Genomic DNA, 20365 nt, shown 5'->3' with positions numbered 1-20365 from the left:
GTTCAAGCCCCACAACTGACACACACACACAAAAGGCTCATGGACTTTTCCTGCCTGGGCTGGCTTTGAACCTTGATCCTCAGACCTCATCCTCTTGAGTAGCTAGGATTACAGGTGTGAGCCATCAGTGCTCAGCTTTCTTAAGATATTTAAACAGATGAACTTTTAGGTGAAATACAAATGTGCCACAAACTTAAACGCCTCTAGAGATGAGTGGGGGGTATGAATGAAACTGTTTACTGCTTTATTTTCAATACTCAAAAGTCCTGTGTGCCAGGCACACACCGCTGTCCCATGCTGAGCTGTGCCCTCGGCTCAGCAGCCTGCTCTCCTCCTGCATCAGATCAGCCGCCTCCTGAAGCCGTGCGAGATCACGGTGCTCTGGTATTTGGAGAGCGGGGAATACATAGGCATGTCTGTGACCTTGATTTCTGAGGAGCCTTTCTTTAAGACGATGTTGCGGTTTTCCCCATGGCAGAGCCTTTCACTGCAGTTCAAAAACAGAGTGTCTTCTAATGAGCCGGTGTAAATCCCGTTTGCCTTGGCCTGCTGCAAGGGAAGCCCCAAACCTCCTGTTAATATCACACCAGATACACTTTCCTGTTAGATTAAGACGGGGAGGGGGTGCTGGTGGCTTACTCCTGTAATCAGGAGGTTGAGCTCTGAAGATCATGGTTCAAAGCCAGCCTGTGCAGAAAAGTCTGTAAAATTCTTACAATTAACCAACAGAAAAGCTAAACTGGAAGTATGGTTCAAGTGGTAGTAGAATACTAGCTTTGAGTAAAGAAAGCTAAGCAAGAGTTCAAGCCCTGGTACCAGCACATACATACACACACACATACACACACACACACACACACACACACACACACACACACACACACACACGGGCATGCGTGCGCTCATACATGTATACCCAGATGGCAGTTAATTGGGAAGGGAAGGAGGAGTGGAGCCCATTTCAAAAATAAAATAACTTTTTACAGTAAAAGATGAGAAATTTTGCTTTTTGCTGATGGCTCATGCCTATATCCTACTCAGGAAACTGAGATCTAAGGATTGTGGTTTGAAGCCAGCTTGGGCAGGAAAGTCCATGAGACTCTTCTCTCCAATTAACCACCAAAAAGCTACAAGTAGAGTTGCGATTCAAGTGATAGAGTGCCAGCCCTGAGCAAAACAGCTAAGTGAGAATGAGAATGAGGATCCTAGCTACACAGGAGGCTGAGAGGAGGATCATGAGTTAAAGGCCCAGCCTGGATTATACAGCAAGATCTTGCCTCAAAAATAAAGCTCCAAACACCCAAAAGGTCCACATGTGAATTTAAAAGGTTTGCCAATGACTAGGTCTGCTAATTGGTAGCACATATGTTGCTGTTCTTAAAATAGTTGCTTATAGCCGAGGGGCTAGCGGCTCACACCTGTAATCCTAGCTACTCAGTGGAGATCTAGAGAATCATGGTTCAAAGCCAGCCTGGGCAGGAAAGTCTATGAGCTTCTTATCTCCAATTAACCACTTAAAAACTGGAAGTGGAGCTGGGTGCCAGTGGCTCACACTCATAATCCTAGCTACTTAGGAGGCTGAGATAATAGGATCACAGTTCAAAGCCAGCCCAGGCAGGAAAGTCCATGAGACACATATCTCCAATTAATCACCAAAAACCAGAAGTGGCGCTGTGGCTCAAGTGGTAGAGCGCACGCCTTGAGCTGAAGAGTGCAGGGACAGCGCCCAAGCCCAGAGTTCAAGCCCCACGACCACACCAACAACAACAACAAAAAACTGGAAGTGGAGCTGTGGCTCAAAGTGGTAGAGCGCTAGCCTGGAGCACAAAAGCTCAGGGACAGAGAGCCCAGGCCCTGAGTTCAAGCCCCATGACCACCACCACCAACAACGAAGTTGCTAAGTAACAGTTATTTGAGATTTCACTTCTGCTCATGACCTTGTAGGCCGGCTGGGGGCTCAGCCCCATATCTGCCATGCTGGATTGTCATTTTTATGTTATCTGGAGGTTTTCCTCCCCTGCCAAGGAAAAATGGTGATGTGAGGAGAAGAGAGCAACGAAGAGCGAGAATGCACTTGTGGAACCATGTTCACTTCATGGAATTTTCCACTTAAATGTCATGGAGATTCTAACATAGAATGCTTCTTACACCACTCATTCATATTATTTTAAATTGCTGGAGAAATGTAAGCTAAATTGTAAGCGAGGCACTAGGAGGCTGAGATCTGAGGATTGTGATTTGAAGCCAGCCTGACAGCAAAATCTGTGAGACCCTTATCTCAGCCACCAAAAAGCCAGAAGTGGAGCTGTGGTTTAAGTGGTAGAGCACCTTAAGTGAAAGAGCTTAGGAACAGCACCCAGGTCCCAAGTTCAAGCTGCAGCACCAGCACTGAAAATACAACAACTAAATGACAAGAACAAAGAGAGCTGTGAACGACGACACTGCTTACAGCTCTAAAGAGTAAGATCAGTGCCTGGCTAGTTGGCTTGAGGGGTAGAGCACCTGTGTAACAGGCCCAAGGCCCTGAGTGTGAACCCAAGTATCACCAAGAAGGAGGAGGAGGAGGTGGGCTGGGAAGGTGGCTCAGTGGTAGAGCGCTCGCCTTGCATGCCTGAGGCCCTGGGTTCGATTCCTCAGCACCACATAAGCTAAAGGAAAAAAAAGTCGGAAGTGGCGCTGTGGCTCAAGTGGAGAGCTGAGGTACATCATCCACGCCCAGAGTTCAGGCCCCACGAACAGACCCAAAGGAGGAGGAGGAGGAGGGAAAAACAAGGATGTCATTACCAGACTTATGTACTGTGATTCCTCTGTACATCACCTTGATAATAACAACAACAACAAAAAACCATGAAAAAGAAAAAAAAATCAACTGAAATAGTTAAAACCAAAAAAGTGGAAGTGGAGGTGTGGCTCAAGTGGTAGAATGTCAGCTTTCAGTTGAAATGCCGAGTGAGAATGTGAGGCTCTGAGTTCAAGCCCTAGTACTGGCATTAAACAACAACAACTTGGTGTTTCACCTGTAAATGATCAATCTGAATTTGCAAAAGGTCTTACAAGTACTGGCTGATAAGTGGCTTGGAGCTGGAAACCTAGCTGCTCCTTGTGTGCCCTGGGTATTATCCGGGTACAGAACACAAACCAGAAACTATGTTATCTGAATTCCAGCTTTGACAGCAATGCACCTGCACCTGCTAAGCTTGTACACATGCGCCTGCCTGAATTGGAGCTTGAACTGAGGGCCTGGGCACTTGTCCATTTGTGTGTGTGTGTGTGTGTGTGTGTGTGTGTGTGTGTGTGTTCAAGGCTGGAACTCTAATACTGAGACACATTTTGCTTCCTTTTTTTTTTTTTTTTTAAGTGATGAATTGGAAATAAGAACCTTATTGAAGCTGGGCGCCCGTGGCTCAGGCCTATAATCCTAGCTACTCAAGAGGCTGAGATCTGAGGATCATGGTTCAAAGCCAGCCCGGGCAGGAAAGTCTGTGAGACTTTTACCTCCAATAAACCACTAGAAAACCGGAAGTGGTACTGTAGCTCAAGCAGTAGAGCGCTCGCCTTGAGCTGAAGAGCTGAGGGACAGCGTCCAGGCCCCACAACTGACAAAAAAATAATAAATAATAACCTTATTGATTTTCTTGCTCGTACTGACTTCAAATCTCAGTCTTCAGACTTCATCCTCCCTGAGGGGCTGGGATTATATGCGTAGGCCACTGGTGCAGGCTTCTGCTGAACATCCTTATATTACAAGCGAACAAACTGGCTGGCTTTGAAGTTACTTTGTGTACCTATTTTAGATTTTGGCTTTGGTTATTTGAATTCTCCTTTTTTTTTTTTTTTTTGGTCCGGTCGTGGGGCCTGAACTCTGGGCCTGGGCGCTGTCCCTCAGCTTTTCAGCTCAAGGCTAGCGCTCTACCACTTGAGCCACAGCACCACTTCTGGCTTTTTTCTTTTTGCTTATGTGGTACTGAGGAATCGAACCTAGGGCCTCAGGCATGCAAGGCAAGAGCTCTACCACTGAGCCACCTTCCCAGCCCCGAATTCTTCTGTTTTTAACCTGCAAAAAATAGGTGCTTTTTGTGGTACTGGATTTGAACTCAGAGCTTGGTGAAATAGTTTTGGTCTGCTTAAGTCTGTCTAACCAGAGGTTATATTCAATAGTATACGTTTTAAAACTATGTATGTTTATGAGGGAGTACCTTCACATTCACACGCCTGAATTTCATACATTCTTTCCAAGGCATAACGTAACGTGCTGGGATCATTCCTTGCTTCAGTGAAAACCGAGGCAAATGCATATCACCCAACCTGAAGATGGAAAGCAAGAAGAGAAGACTGCGGTTAACAGTTGTTTTATCTCTGGGCACTGGTGGCCTACGTCTGCATATCACCCAACCTGAAGATGGAAAGCAAGAAGAGAAGACTGCGGTTAACAGTTGTTTTATCTCTGGGCACTGGTGGCCTACGTCTGTCATCCTAGCTATTCAGGAGGCTGAGATCTGAGGATCAAGGTTCAAAGCTAGCCTGGGCAGTAAAGTCTATGAGACTCTTATTTCTAATTAACCATCAGAAAATCAGAAGTGGAGCTGTGGCTCAACGTGGTAAAGCATTAGCCTTGAGTAAAAAAGGTCAGGGACAGTGCCCAGGTCCTGAGTTCAAGTCCACAGCTACCACCAACAAAATGAGTTGTTTTATTATCATTTTCTCCCCCTCTCCCTTCCCCATCAGTAGTGGGGCTTGAACTTAGAGCCTAGGCACTTTTCTTTAGCTTTTTTCTTTTTTGCTCAAAACTGGACTCTACCACTTGAGCCATACCTCCTAGTGTTCTAGTGTCTTGGTTTATTGGAGAGGAGGGTCTTCAGAACTTTCCTGCCCTGGCTGGCTTCAAATCACAATCCTCAGTTCTCAGCCTCCTGAGTCAGGGACACAATGCAAGCAATCGACCCTTTCAGCCCACCCTCACCACCAACCACCAAGATCCCGTCCAGCAGTGTCCATACGCCAAACACCCACAATTCCCCGTAACCTGGCTTTAAGGGGAAATACTTAAGGAAATACTTGGCTAGTTACAGAAAAAGGATAGGGTAGAGAAAGGTAGGAGAAAGGAAGGTAGGGGTGGGAGGTAAGAGGAGGGGAGGAGAGGGAAGGGAAGGGGGGGTCAGATGCCTATCATCTCAGCTCTGGGGAAGGTGAAAATCAGGAGGATCTGGGTTAAAGGCTAGTAGGGGAAACTGTTAGCCCCCAAGCTGAGCATGGTGAAATTTGTCTGTCACCCTGGATACTAGGGAGGACAGCTGTGCCCTGAGGCTAGCCATGGGCAAAAAAGCACGAGAAAAATAAAATTTGAAAACTCAAGTAAAACAAGCACAAGCATGGCATGTGGCCCGTAAACATGAAACCCTGGGCTCCACCCCCATCACTGAAAACCAAAGACCCAGAACACTTCAGTTCTCACTTATGAGGGGGTTTAGATGAGCTCTCCTCTGGGTAATCATTGGCTAGTTTGGGTAAGGTAGGACTGGTGTCTCTTCCCAAATCCATTTCTCTTCCCGAATCCATTTCTCTTCCAGAATCTCCCGAGACTCTGGTTGTGATGAGCTGCTGCCGCTGATGTAATAATAATGCGTGTGACTTCATAACAGCCCTTAGCTACCTTAGAGGCTGAGGGTTGGCACACAGTTTCAGTTTGGTGGCATCTTAAAAATCTGCTTGGAGCTTGGTGACAGTGGGCTCATGCCTGTAATCCTAGATACTCAGGAGGTTGAGATCTGAGGATCATGGTTTGAAGTCAGCCCAGGCAGGAAAGTCTGTGAGACTCTTATCTCCAACTAACCATTCAAAAGCCAGAAATGGTGCTGTGGCTCAAAGTGGTAAAATGCTATCCTTGAGCAAAAAGAGCTCAGGGACAGCACCCAGGCCCTGAGTTCAAGCCCCATGACAGACCCCTCTCTCACCAAAAAAAAAAAAAAAAAAAAAATCTGCCTGATGACTCACACCTGTAATCCTACATACCCAGGAGGTTGAGATTTGAGGACTGTGGTTCAAAGCAGTAAGATCTGTGAGACTCAAATCCACTTGACAGCAAAAAGCCAGAAGTAGAGCTGTGGCATCCAGGCCCTGAGTTCAAGTTCCGGTACCAGTACTAACAAAAGTATTCCTCTTCTTTTTTTTTTTTTTTTTGTTGGTCATGGGGCTTGAACTCCGGGCCTGGGCGCTGTCCCTCAGCTCTTCAGCTCAAGGTGAGTGCTCTACCATTTGAGCTACAGCGCCACTTCCTGGTTTCTGGTGGTTTATTGGAGATAGGAGTCTCACGGTCTTTCCTGCCCGGGCTGGCTTTGAACCGCAATCCTCAGATCTCAGCCTCCTGAGTAGCTAGGATTACAGGCGTGAGCCACCAGCGCCCGGCAGTATTCCTCTTCTTGAAAAACAAAATATAATGAACAATCTAAAAGTGGGAACACTTGCAGACATATTGCAAATGACATCCAGGCAAAAATAAGGGACTAAATATTCACAAGTATTCTTTTTTTTGTCGGTCATGGGGCTTGAACTCTGGCTTGGGCGCTGTCCCTACACTCTTCAGCTCACGGCGAGCGCTCTACTGCTTGAGCCACAGCACCACTTCCGGTTTTTGAGTGGTTTATTGGAGATAAGAGTCTCACGGACTTTCCTGCCTTGGCTGGCTTTGAACCGCAATCCTCAGATCTCAGCCTCCAGAGTAGCTAGGATTACAGGCGTGAGCCTCTGGCACCCAGCTCTTTATATTCTTTTTATGCACTTGATATTCTCTTTATATATGCCTTCTATTGTTTGCTGGTCTGATTTTCCTCTGCAGACTCTGCACACAATGCTTGATAAACCATTTGTGCTCTCACTTCTATATACTTGTTGTCTAAGCCAGAACCCAGTGAGGACTGAACTCACTGACTCTGCTTGCGAGGCAGGCATTCTACCATTTGAGCCTCACTCCTAGCTCCCTTTTTGCCTCGATTATTTTCAAGCTAGGCTCTCCTTTATGCCCTGACAAGCCTGGGTTGGGATCCTCCTATTCTTGTTCCCCGTGTTGCTGGGGATGCCGGACAGGCATCCAGCCATGGCGCTTCTCCTATGTCAAGCTACAGGTTTGTACCACCACCAGTAATTGAATGAGATGGAGTCTCTTTGAAGTTTTAGTTAGCCTGGCCTCAAACTAAGATCCCCTAATCTCTGCCTCTCAAGGAGCTAAGATCACAGGTATGAGCCAGCCAGTGCAACCCGAACTCATTTTAACAAAGTATGGAGCAATACTCCTATTACTATGAAAGGTGGATGTCAGTATAAAAGCAACTAGCCATCAAGTAGGAAAAATGTTAGGATGAGCAGGAAGAACTACTCCAAGACATGGTGGTTTGTAGTTGTACTAAATACAGATCTGGGAACAATGCAGAAACTGTCTTGATTTGGGTAGCCAAAGAGGTTTGAAGAGGAAGGTTTGAATTTTTAATTTTTTTAAACTTGAACTCAGAGCCTCGCACTCTTGCTTGACTTTCTTTCACAGCTAGCACTATACCTGAGCTATGTATCCAGTTTGGAACTTTGCTGGTGAATTGGTAATGGTATTGGGGGCATCTTTGCCCAGTCAGGTTTCAACTCATAATCCTCCAGGTTTTAGCCTCCAGAGAGATTAGGATTACTGATGAGCCACCAGCACATGGCTTGAGGAGGAATCTTTTTTGAAGAATCAATAGAGGAAGAACAATAGAGAAAAGTCTAATGAGTATTGGCTTCTGTGAGAGTAGCAGGAACCAAACTAAAACTCTCTAGTTCCAAATGCAAAGAACTGGGTTGAGGCTCAGTGCAGCCAATTATCCCCAGTGCTAATGTCTTTAAACAATTTTCAATAGAAAAGGCATTTGCACTAGTATATGGCTTTAAATGTGCTGCATGTCTGTTCTCTTGGTTAAAGTTGTATTGTGCATCTTTAAAATCACCTCACAGGACTGCCGCACTACCTCAGGGTCAATATTCAGTGATTTACTTGAAATATTTTTCTTCTTCTAATCCTATCAATTTTATGAAAAATGAAATTATGAAATAAAATGAGCTGAGCGCTGACAAGTTTATGCCTAAAACTGCAGCTACTTGGGGTGCAGAGTACGAGGCTCGCAGTTGGAGGCCAGCTCAAGCAAGGAGTCTGAAGCCTCACTCCATCTCACCCAGGAGCTGGGTGCAGCAGCAGCACACTCGCCTTCCCCACTTCATGCAAACTGTGAACAGGAGGATCTCACTGCCAGCTGGCTGGGGCAAAATGAAAGCAAGGAAAGCTGGGGGTGTGGCTCACGAGATAAAGCGTAGGCCTAGCAAGTGCAAGGCCCTGGGTTGAAACCTTGGTATACACACAAAAAAGTTGGTGCGTGGAAAGCTCAGTGGTAAAAGCACACACTTAACACGCATGAAGCCTTGCTCGGTCACCAGCACCCATGAGACGCATAAAGCTCATGTGACCTTGCTCGGTCACCAGCACCCATGAGAGACGCATAAAGCTCATTAAGGACTGCCAAAAACAAAATTTATTTTTGCGTAATTTATAAATAAAAAGCAACTAATAACCACTTCCTTCTGAGATCCAAGTTCCAATAACACACTTTTAGGAACTACTAAAAGACTTCAAATACATTGTAAAGACCATTTTATAAGTGATGAATCATATTTTTTAATATACAAATTTTTGTTTCATGAGTACATTTCTGTTGATTTACTCTGTAAACTAGTTAACCCTAGAAACATATTTACTGGTTTTTTTCTTTAATAAAAATGAGCAATTTGAAACTTCATGCAGATGTGACATAAATACCTAGCTTCCTTAACATAAGGTAAAACAAATCTTAGGCAGGCATCACTGGGAATTTGAAATGTCCATGATAACACAGATGTGGGTCACAGAGTTTTAAGTACAATTCAAAAAGAACCCATATTTCTTTTGAAAGCTTCTGACATTTGTTTCTCCACAAACAAACAAATGGAAAGAACAGACAACAGAAGCTTGTTCTAAGTCCTGGTCCTTAGAATTGCCTAAAACTATCTGGGGGTGGGTGGAGTGGGGTGTGGTCTCCACCTATAATCCCAACACCCAGGAGGCTGAGGATTCAGTGTGAGGCCAGCCTGAAATATACAGTGAGATCCTATGTCTAAACAAACAAACAAACCAAACTCCAAAGGACCAAGTTCTTAGTAACAGAGAAGATAGTAACACGAATATGTTAGTTACAGTATTTGTAACAATTCAGTGTTCCCTCAGGCTCTAATGGAATGTTCTGAAACCACAGCATAATTCAGCACAAAGACAAATCAGAAACAGAACCTAATAGAAGTTTGGAATAGCATGTTATCATGACCAGGTCAAAACAAAGTATCAGCTGGTAATAGTCATAATTCACATCAGCACATGCAGCCGACTGAGAGGTTAAATACTGTGCTGCACACTTTCCGGTGCTGTGTCAGACACAAGCATCTCCAATGCTTCACTTTGTCACACTCCTTTGCCCACTTGATATTAACACTCACTAACAGCAAGAAACAGCTCTCTCCTCCAGATTCTCATGTCTGTCAGTACAAAGTAAATCAGACAGCAGAAACATTGACTACACTGTGTAGAAAATGTCCACGATGCACTTAAAATATGTCCAGGTCGTGAGAGTGGTCCACCTCGAAGGCCTCGTCTGCGCCCAGCCTGGCGTCCCCGCGGCCTTCCTGCGGCTCGCCCAGCGAAGCCAGCGCCTCGTTGGTGTCGCTGGCAAAGGTTTCACGTGACGTGTCGTCCTCCTCTTGAAAATTCAGACTTTTGATGGCCTGTTTCATTTTCTTCCCCAATAGTTGTGTTCTCCTCTTCCTAGCAGCTTTTTTATTTTCATATTCCTTTTGATTTTCAATGTAGAAAATGTCCTGTGATAAAAGCAGCTTTAGTTAAAACCAAAAAAGAAACAAAAGAAGCTACCGTTTATGGAAAGTTCATTATGGGAAGGCCCTTCTCTGTTGTTTCCATTTCTCATAATAATAATGATGATGATAATAATAATAATAATAATGAGTATTAGCAGGTGCATCATTCCACACAGGCCAAGCTGATAATAAAGTAGGAGTAGCTGCTGTAAGCCAGGGCTCAAGTTCACTTGCATTCTACATAACACAGCATCTCTTCGGTTTAAAACTGCCCGAATACAAAGGCACAGCAGGAAAATCAGGTTGTGCAGGGTTGAAATCTACTGTCCATGCTGGGAAACTAAGCCATGCTTGAAGTGTGTGAATAACAAAAGCCATGTGACAAGCATAATGTAAAAACACTTCCTTCTTAAAAAAAAAAAAAATGAAAGCGGGGTATGGCGGTATGGCCTGTAATCCCAGCATGGGACAGTGAGCTTGAGGCCAGCCTGGACTAACAGACGGTCTCAAAAGAACAAAAAAATGACATCAGATAAGGTGAGAATTGTGTGTGGGAAGACCTGTCTTCATGGCATAGAATAATCAGCTTGGGACACACAAGATGGGAAATGTGCATGGTAAAACCTTTCATCCTGACATAGAATTGAACCTAGAACATATTAGGGTGCTAGAGAGAAATGGCAGCATGCCACTGAGCTTCTAGCTCCAGCCTCCCCGAGTGATGCTGCAGGCTGTGGGGGGAGGGGAGGGCTGCAGGAGAGGTAGGAGGATGTGTACTGTGTACTGCTAGACTTTTAGCAGCAACCTGATTTGTATTTCTACCTACCACAGCCTCAGCTGTGACAACCTAAGCCATCTTCAGTTGCTACCCATGTCCTGAGGAGCATAACCACCAGAGGGTGAGACTTATTCTAGCAGCACTATATATTTAGTTCCCACTAAATATATAAACAAGGAAAACTAGAAAGCAGCGATGTGGGAGCCTTGCTAAGTGGAGTCACCGACGGTGCAAATAAGGAAAAGCAGGTCTGGGATCTAAAGAGAAATCCAAACAGAATAACAAAGAAAACATTCAGTTTCATAGGTGAAAAAATTGTAGTTGAGTAAAACTGATTTGCTCATGGTCAAATAAAGATTAAAACTCAGATCTTAACAATTGCAAAGCAAATTTTAGAGAATTCATTTTTTATCATATCATACTAACAATGCATGTATGTTTCTGCAAGAGGCACCTGGATATCAAATAAAACCCCAAGAAGAATGTCTCTTCCAACTACACACTTCTCCAAGCATTACACTGGAGGAAGGAAATGAACATGGAAGTCATCTCTCTGTCTACTACCCAACATGTGTCTTTATGGGAACATACACTGCTATAAATCATGTTATCAAAGTAATTATTCCTATGAGGAGAGCAAACAATTACTAAGTAAAATTTTAGATGTATCATTTAAGTCACATTTCTGCAGGAATTTCAATTATAGATTAAAAAAAAAAGAGAGGCCACAAAAATGAACATTCAGATTTTAGGGAAAAGCCATTCCCAAGGACACTTAGGTACTCACATGAAGCACCAGTTCAAGGTCAATGGCTTTAAGCTGTCACCCAGCATTAGAGCCAGTGACTGTAACGCATTCCTGTGAGTGTTTAGTGTGCTGACATCACGAGAAGAGTGTGCAGTCACCCTGGTAGAGCAGCTGTGTTCAGGGCACTGCATCTTTCCTGTCAAACAGGCCTGATTCCAAACCTGTCAAAAGTTTTAGATCAAAGTCTCTTCCCTGATGAACAGATTAAACAGCTGGGCATGGTGGTCCGTGCATAGAACCCCAGTACTGGCAGGCTATGGCAGAAGGAGAATACACTTGATGCCAGCCTGGCTACTTAGCTTAAAAAAAAAAAAAAAAAAAAAAAAGCAAAGGAAAAAGCAAAAAACATTAAGTTTAGATTTGTAAATACATTCCCTATATCCCAGAATGATTTGAAGACTATCTTGCAGTTTATAAAAAATATGGAAGATGGGGCTGGGCAGGTGGCTCAGTGGTAGAGCGCTTGCCTTGCATGCATGAGGCCCTGGGTTCGATTCCTCAGCACCACATAAGCAAAAAGAAAAAAAGCCGGAAGTAGCGCTGTGGCTCATGTGGTAGAGCGCTAGCCTTGAGCTGGAGAGCTGAGGGACAGCGCCCAGGCCCAGAGTTCAGGCTCCACGACTGGACCCAAAAAAAAAAAAGTAATGGGAGCCAGGCACTGGTGGCTCACGCCTGTAATCCTAGCTACTCAGGAGCCTGAGAGCTGAGGATCATGGTTCAAAGCCAGCCCAGGCAGGAAAGTCCGTGAGATTCTTATCGCCAATTAACCACCAGAAAACCAGAAGTGGAGTTGAGGCTCAAGTGGTAGAGCACTAGTCTTGAGCTGAAGGCCTGAGGGACAGCGTCAAGGCTGAGTTCAAGCCCCATGACTGACCCAAGGGAGCCAACTAATGAATGGATTCTGGTTGGAGTGGAAGGGTAGAATGCCAAAATAGTAACCATTGATAAGCATCTAGGTATGTGGTCATCTTATTCTTCTGTTTTGTTGTTTAGAAATGTTCATTAACAAAAAAAAATTTAGGATAGAAAAAATAATTAGATGCCAACAGACCAAGATGTAGTCATGACATTAGATCTGAAAGGGAAGAAAATGATGGTTACTTGAACTGACACAATGACAGGACAGGTCCATGCAAGGCAGCAGAGCATGACCTACAGGCTGAGTGGAAGTCAGATTGCCATGCATCTTAAAGGCCAAGAACATCAGCATTACCTTAATTTGTTCTTCACTGATACTAGGAGTGTTTTTCAGGAGATTTAGAAAAACTCCGCCCGGTGTTCTTCTTCTACTACCATTCTACAAAAGAAACAGAAATATCAAACTATACACTCCTTTTATTTTTTGCTGTGCTGGGAATTGAACCCAGGGCCTTGGCACACTGGGTGTAGTAGCTCTAGTACTGAGCTACATACCTCCAGCCCTCCAACTCCATAGAATCCTCCTACAAACAGCCAAAGCATCTTCTGGCAGACACAACTAAGGAAACAGGAAAAAAATGACAGACCTGCAGCCCAGTCCTGATTCTGACTCTTAAATCACACCAGAGAATTTAGGCTACAAAATAGTAGTAACTCAAATAGCATTTTCTCAAAACTCAAATAACATATGCTAATCATCCTTTCCTGTATTGAGAAACACTAGTTAGCACTTCAGTACTATCAATAGGGGCCAATTTAAGCATTAAATTACCAGAAAAATAAAGCATGAAAATATGAAAAGTTGCTAGGCACCAGTGGCTCACCCCTGTAATTCTAGCTACTCAGGAGGCTGAGATCTGAGGATAGAGGTTGAAAGCCAGCCCTTCAAGAACATCTGTTTAACATCCAATTAACCTCCAGAATATCGTAAATGGTGCTATGGCTCAAGTGGTAGAGTGCTTGCCTTCAACTGAAATGCTGAGGGACAGTGCCCAGGCCCAGAGTTCAAGCCCCATGTCAGAAAAAAAAAATCATGGGGCTGGGAAGGTGGCTCAGTGGTAGAGCGCTTGCCTTGCATGCATGAGGCCCTGGGTTCAATTCCTCAGCACCACATAAGCGGAAAAAAAAGCCGGAAGTGGCACTGTGGCTCAAGTGGTAGAGCGCTAGCCTTGAGCTGAAGAGCTGAGGGACAGCGCCCAGGCCCAGAGTTCAGGCCCCACGACTGGACCCCCCCCCAAAAAAAAAATCATGGCACTAAAGAAATTGCCTTGAGGATTCTTCTTTGGGGCCCTCTCCAGATGGAGAAGTTTACTACTTTCTTTGGGGCCCTCTCCAGATGGAGGAGCTTACTACTTTCTTTCACGATTTCCCTTTCACTTTCAAATAAACTTATTCTGTTTACCAAAAAAACAAAAAACAAAAAAACCAACACACACACACACATAAAGCCTGCTTGAAAAGACACTTGTCTACAAAAGGCAATGCTGTTTTGTTCACCTGTAGTTGAAATTTGTATACTAAATGACTGACTCTAGTCTGCATGTCTGGGAATGACTGAAAACACAACTAATACTGACTTGACATTATAAGTCTTACCAAACTTTCAAATATAGTCAAGAAGCAATTAAGACCAACTGTGCGTGCATGTGTGCGCATGTTAATAAATCTCTTTCTCCAGCTCCCTACAGTCCCTGGTACTCTGCTCTCAACTACGTCAATATTCAAACAACTGAATTTTTTAAAAATCAGAAAGTTCAAAGCCAGCCTAGCAGGAAAGTTTGTGAGACTCATCTCCAACTAATTACCTAAACACTGGAAGTGGAACTGTGGCTCAAAGTAGTAGAGCGCTAACCTTGAGCAAAAAAAGCTCAAGGACAGCGCTTAGGCCCTGAATTCAAGCCCCACAGACTGAACAAAAACAAAATCAACCAAACAAACAAACAAAAAGCAGCTATATAATGAAGAACAGAAACTGTGAAAAGCCTTACCATTATGAAAAGACCCCCATTCTGTTCCACTTCAGCAGTTTCCATCAGAAGCTCAATTGCCTTTTTGTTCCCAATTATCCTCACTACTCGGGCTATCAGATCCTTCTTTGGTTCCTGTAACCTGATTAAAAAAACAAATAAAAAATTATTTCTTATAGTTGATGAAATCTACCTTCTTCTGCAGTATACTTCTCAACTAGAATCAAGATTGTATTGTGATTAACATCTGCTTCCACAATGAACGGACTTACTGACCAGCAGGAGACTGTGACCCCAAGGGTTCCCCTCAAGTCTCACACTTGAACTCTCACTGGCCTTGCTCATTGTGGCAGATTTCAAAGGAAAGACACACCTCACCACGTGGTGAAGAAAAGCCTAAATGCAAATGATAAAAGAGAATTGACTCCCTGCCAAGACAAGTAATAAACATACCCTGTGCTTCTAATCACCCTCCTAATTCCAGATGTCTGGATAGATCTTCTCTTCAAAGGAAAGATTTTGTTCCAAACAAAAAATTGAAATGTCAATTATTTACAGATTATGGCAATTATTTACTATTATAATTACAATAAGCACGATCCTAAGAACTTATGCATTATGTCAGTTTTTTCAACATCATGAATCAGACATTTCTTTCCATTTTCCCATTGAGATTAAAAATACAGGTAGCTCTTCTAATCATAAGTAACTCTTCTAAGGAACTGTGGCCACACTCCAATCAGATCGGTTACCCTTTGTTTACTGCAGGGGAGGCAGTGAGTGAGCTGCTGTGGAAACACCAGGAACAAACTAGAGCTTGCAGTTAGCTTTAGGCCAGACACCGGAGGCTCACACCTATAATCCTACTTAGGAGACTGAGATCTGAGGATCACAGTTCAAAGCCAGCTCAGGCAGAAAATACAAGATTCTTATCTCCAATTAATTACTAGAAAAAAGACAGAAGTGGCTGAAGTGGTGGAGCGCTAGCCTCCAGCACAAACAGCATAGGGATAGGGCTGGGTTGTGGCTCAGTGGTAGAGTGCTTGCCTAGCATTCATGAAGCCCTGGGTTCCACTCCTCAGTATCACATAAACAGAAAAAGCTGGCAGTGGCACTGTGGCTCAAGTACTGGAGTGCTAGGCTTGAGCAAAAGAAGCTCAGGGACAATGCCCAGGCCCTGATCTCAAGCCCCAGTACTGGCCAAAAAAAAAAAAAAAGAAGAAAAAAGAAAAGCCCAGGGACAGCACCCAGGCTCAGAGTGCAAGCCCCAGGACTAGCACAAATGAACAAAAGAGATTTAGCTTTAGCTCTGACTTTTTGCCGGTCCTAGGGCCTGAACTCTGGGCCTGGGCTCTGTCTCTCATCTCTTCAGCTCAAGGCTAGTGCTCTACCACTTGAGCCACAGCGCCACTTCCAGCTTTTTTCTGCTTATGTGGTGCTGAGGAATCGAACCCAGGGCCTCAGGCATGCAAGGCAAGCACTCTACCAATGAGCCACCTTCCCAACCCCAATGCTTTGGTTTCTAAACTCCAACTTCCTTTTCAGAATTCAGATTCCACACTTTGTATTTTTAAAAAATCCAGTACTAATGTGGGGATACGCTTGAAGGAAAAATACTTGATTTCCTCTAATCATATTACTCTTACCTGTATTTGTTTTCAATAACAATAAAAATCTGAACTTATGACACACACACAAATTAGTCACCCATCAAGCAATTTGGTTCCTTATTTACCCCAAAGGAATGAAAATACATGTTCAAAGATCTGCAAGCATAGCCACATACACAATATGGAGTAGTTACTGCTTCCGGCTACAACATGAGCCACTTTCAAAATCTTTAATAAATGAGAAAGCTAGGCGCAAAAGCACCATACATATGATTCTATTTGTCCAAAAAAGGCAACTCACACAGAAAGCAGAAAATCTGTCCAGGAATCAGAACACAGATTAACTGAAGATGGGCCTGTGGATGGAAGGGATCTATGATGGTAGTGGTACACCCAGGTAAACCCAGTGCAAAAGAATCCACACTCACACTGGCAGCTTGGCTGTGGGTGGGGTGGAGGTGGAGTGCTATTGTTCAGTAAGTGAATCACTGAGTTCAAACCCTAGTACCTCCAAAAAATAAACCTACTAAAAATGAGATAATATCCAATGTAAAATATACCCCAATGAAGATTAATTAGTGTCTTTGCCTGTTTTGGAGCTTGAATTCAGGGCCTGGGTGCTCTCCCTGAGCTCTTGTGCTAAAGGCTAGCACTCTACCACTTTGAGCCACAGCTCCATTTCCTGCTATTTTGCAGTTAACTCGAGATAGGAGGTTCAAAGACTTTCCTGCCTGAGCTGGCTTTGAACTGTGATCCTCAGCTCTCAGGCTCCTGAGTAGCTAGGATTACAGGTCTTAATTTACTAGCACCCTGCATACAAAATCTAATTTAATCTACTTTTTTTTTCCCCTATAAGAGGACTTTTTGTCCCAGTTTACAAATGAGAAAACTGAGATGCATAGTATTAGTTTTCCCAGGTAACAGCAACTTCTTATTAGTTAGGATCACAGTCATGAGCCAGTAGTGCCTGGCTCTCAATAAGACTCTTTAAAAGTCACAAATCCTAAAATACTACCAAAAACCCAAGTTTAAAATGTATGTTTTACCTTCAAAGCAGAATGACACTAAATACAGAGAAAATTGTTTGAAAGTTAAAAAACCATTATTTTGTCAGATCAGGACTGTCCAAATTCAAGAAAACTCAAATGCATTCACACCATCAAACAAACCCAAAGTAAAAAAACAAAACAAAACAGAAAAGGGCTGGAGGTGTGGCTCAAAAGGTAAATTTGCTTTAGCAGGCTTGAAGTACTGTGTTTAAATCCAAGGGGGAAAAAAACAAAAACAACCCAAAACCCTCAAAAAGAGTCATATATATTTAGTACTTATTTTTTTCCTGTAACTAGAGGGTATTTGGCCAAGTCCTCATTTGTAAATTTTTTTTTTTGTCAGTTGTGGGGCCTGAACTCTAGGCCTGGGTGCTGTCCCTGAACAATTCAGCTCAAGGCTAGCATTCTACCACTTAAGCCACCGCGCCACTTCCAGCTTTTTCTGCTTACGTGGTGCTGAGGAATCAAACCCAGGACCTCAAGGCAAGCACTCTACCACTGAGCCACCTTCCCAGCCCCTGTAAGGTAAATTTAAATGTTCACCTGAAGGCAATTTCATCAGCCACTTTCTCCTGAGTATCGTCTTCTGAGATCTCATATCGGCCTTTGTAGTCCATTTCCAGTCTGGAGCCCAGTCTGTCTCTGGCAGGTCGCTTCCGTTTGAGATGACTCTGCCCATTTTCTTCTTCCCTCAACTCGGGTTTTTTGCCACTGTGCATATACTCATCTAGCTCTTTGTCTAAATCTTTTGTACACTCCTGAGATTCTCTCCTAAGTTTCTTAGCAAGCAAATAATTGTAGGTCTCCGATTGCCTGCTCTTGTCAATACTGCCTTCCATCCCCAAGATACCAAGTTCACAGGCCACTGCATCTTGACTCTGTTCCTGAAGCACAGCTCCCCATATGTTGTTTATCTTCTTTCCACCAGCAACAGCTGGCTTCTGACTGCTCTGGTCAAACTGAAAAGGCTCTGGTTTTGGTGGCAGGTTCAGACATTTCTGTCGCTTGCGTTTCCAAAGAGAGCTATCTTCATCGGAATCAGAAAAACTCTCTTCACTTGAATCCACACTTTTAACAGTCCGATAATGTGAGATAGGCATACATGCTGTAGCAGTGCTCTGGAAGGTCCTTACAGTGTTGTCTCCCACGAGTGTTTTCTGCAAGTAAAAGAAAACAGTCAACTCCACAGAACACATTAATTCCACCTACTAAAAAAAAAAAAAATGTTGTCAGATATAGTGGTGCATGCCTGTAATCCCAGCATGCTGGAGGCCAAAGCAGGAAGATGAGAAGTGTAGAGCCACCCCAGGCTTCATAACCAGACCCTGTCTCAAAAACAAAACTATAATAAGGTTGAAATTTCACAGCATTAATTTAGGCCAAGTCAACTGATTTAAAAAAAAAAAAAAAGCTGCAAAGTGACCGAAAAATAAAATTCCAGCAGTAATTTCCTAGGAATTTATATGGACAAGTATTGTTTGTTTTTTGGTGGTACTGGGGATTGAACTCATGGCCATGTGTTTACTAGGCTGGTGCTCTAACTACTTGAGCCACATCTCTTTTGCTTTAGCTACTTTTCAAATAGGGTCCCTACTTTTCCCAGGGCTAGCTTCACACCTTGATTCTCCAATCTCTGCCTCCTAAGTAGCTAGGATTACAGACACAAGCAACAGTGTCTGGTCTCACTTTTTCCTTTTTTTTTTTTTTCCACTCCCCCCCTCTTTTTTTTTTTTGTTCAGTCATGGGGCTTGAACTCTAGTCTCCTGAGTAGCTAGGATTACAGGCGTGAGCCACCCGGGCCAAGCTACTTTTTCCTTTTTGATTGACGTAAGTAACCTCAAATTTATGGGGCCCAATGTGACATTTTGATCCATGTAAATGTATAATTTGCATAAATGTAATTTGCATATCAATCACCTCTAACAGTCAAAATCCTCTTTTCTCCTTATAGGCCCACAACTACTGAGAATTGTACCCATGCTAAGAAGGCACTCTACCGCTGATTCCCTCGCACCTTTATTTTTTGCTACTTTTGTGTGTGTGTGGGGGGGGGGGAGCGGCTCTGTCTTTGCCATCCTTTTGCCTCTGCTCCCTGAGCAGTTGCTCTATTAGCTGTTTTGAAATATATATTACTAGAGTCACTATATATTAGTAGAGTCGCCCTACTGTGCAACAGAACTCCTGAACTTACTTCTGCTTGTAACTTTGTCCCGAACACTAAAGTATATCTTTTTTTTTTTTTTTGTCGGTTGTGGGGCTTGAACTCTGGGCCTGGGCGCTGTCCCTCAGCTCTTCAGCTCAAGGCTAGCGCTCTACCACTTGAGCCACAGCGCCACTTCCGGCTTTTTTCTTATGTGGTGCTGAGGAATCGAACCCAGGGCCTCAGGCATGCTCAAGGCAAGCGCTCTACCACTGAGCCACCTTCCCAGCCCCCAAAGCGTGTATTTCTTGAGTTCCTATTACAAACTGAAAAGGGGGAGGGGTGCGTTGTCAGTAAAAGGGTAGGACTTCCAACAGTACTAAGTGCGCAGTTACTGTGTGCAGCACTTCGCATGTAGCATCATGCCAGTTACACTTACAGGGGCTACCAAAGCAGGGGGACCTGGAGAGTACCAGAATCTGAACGCAGGCAGCCAGGCGCCCAAACCCTCTCCAAGAGGAGGACAGCCCTGACAGATTCCCACTTAGGAAACGGGAAAAGATGCCGGGCCTGGCAGTACCCTCCCGCCATCCCAGCCCTGCTTGGATGGGGTGGGGTGTGGGGGGGGGGGGAAGGCCAGACCGTCACGAGTTCCAGGGTGGCCAGAGCCACCCCATCCCACAGGGAATGATTAGGGAGCGATCCTTGGGCCTGTGGCTCCTCAGGAGGCAGAGGTCTGAGGACGGCGGTTGGAGGCCAGGAAAGGCCGCGAGGCTCTCAGCTCCAACGGATCGCTAAAAAGCGACGAGTGGAGGCGTGGCTCGAGTGGAAGAGCACCAGCCTCGAGGCGGCGCCCAGGCCCGCGGTCCAGCTCAGCCCCGGCACGCACGCACACCGCGGCCCGGCCCGGCCCGGCCCGGCGACCCGGGCGGGCTGGGCCCAGGCGCCCAGGCTCGGAGCCTCGAGCCCCGCCTCGGCCTCACGCCCCCCCCCCGCGGCCGCGGCCGCTCCCTCCCGCACCTGCAGCGGCCGGTCGGCGGGCTCCACCGTCATGTCAGAGCTCGAGTCGGAAAGCTGCCCGTCCTCCATGTCGCCGGCCTCCAGCGCCATCTTTCCGAGGCGCCGCGCGGGGCGTTTTCCGGGAGCACTTCCGGCGGGAGGGCGGGACGGTGGGGGCACT

General features: G+C 44.8%; 2 protein-coding genes across 2 annotated transcripts; both read right to left on the bottom strand.

The window, feature by feature from the left end:
- Positions 1-216: 216 nt before the first annotated feature.
- On the bottom strand, positions 217-5589 carry LOC138809145 (sperm-associated microtubule inner protein 10-like). The gene is made up of 3 exons (XM_069995579.1): positions 5453-5589; positions 4197-4305; positions 217-549 (listed from the first exon to the last, which is right to left on the bottom strand). The coding sequence occupies exons 1-3, from the start codon at positions 5554-5556 to the stop codon at positions 340-342; spliced, it is 423 nt and encodes a 140-aa protein (XP_069851680.1). The 5' UTR covers positions 5557-5589; the 3' UTR covers positions 217-339.
- A 3375-nt stretch (positions 5590-8964) lies between these two features.
- LOC138809141 (phosphorylated adapter RNA export protein) lies at positions 8965-20313 on the bottom strand. The gene is made up of 5 exons (XM_069995565.1): positions 20206-20313; positions 17589-18202; positions 14408-14528; positions 12715-12798; positions 8965-9918 (listed from the first exon to the last, which is right to left on the bottom strand). The coding sequence occupies exons 1-5, from the start codon at positions 20293-20295 to the stop codon at positions 9649-9651; spliced, it is 1179 nt and encodes a 392-aa protein (XP_069851666.1). The 5' UTR covers positions 20296-20313; the 3' UTR covers positions 8965-9648.
- Between the last annotated feature and the right edge of the window lie 52 nt (positions 20314-20365).

This window comes from Dipodomys merriami, unplaced genomic scaffold (genome assembly GCF_024711535.1).
Source record: "Dipodomys merriami isolate MVZ:Mamm:240054 unplaced genomic scaffold, mDipMer1.0.p SCAF_487, whole genome shotgun sequence".
Classification (NCBI taxonomy): Eukaryota; Metazoa; Chordata; class Mammalia; order Rodentia; family Heteromyidae; genus Dipodomys; species Dipodomys merriami.
This window is presented reverse-complemented; position numbering and strand designations above follow the sequence as displayed.

Coding starts and splice junctions, on each gene's coding strand:
- LOC138809145 (XM_069995579.1), bottom strand. CDS start 5,556: ATGGATTCGGGAAGAGAAATGGATTTGGGAAGAGACACCAGTCCTACC. Junction 4,306..5,452: donor TCATCTAAACCCCCTCATAA/GTGAGAACTGAA, acceptor TTCCATCTTCAG/GTTGGGTGATATGCATTTGC. Junction 550..4,196: donor TCAGGCGTGTGAATGTGAAG/GTACTCCCTCAT, acceptor CTTCCCTTGCAG/CAGGCCAAGGCAAACGGGAT.
- LOC138809141 (XM_069995565.1), bottom strand. CDS start 20,295: ATGGCGCTGGAGGCCGGCGACATGGAGGACGGGCAGCTTTCCGACTCG. Junction 14,529..17,588: donor GCTGATGAAATTGCCTTCAG/GTGAACATTTAA, acceptor TTTTTTAATCAG/GTTACAGGAACCAAAGAAGG. Junction 9,919..12,714: donor TCAGTGAAGAACAAATTAAG/GTAATGCTGATG, acceptor CTTTTATCACAG/GACATTTTCTACATTGAAAA.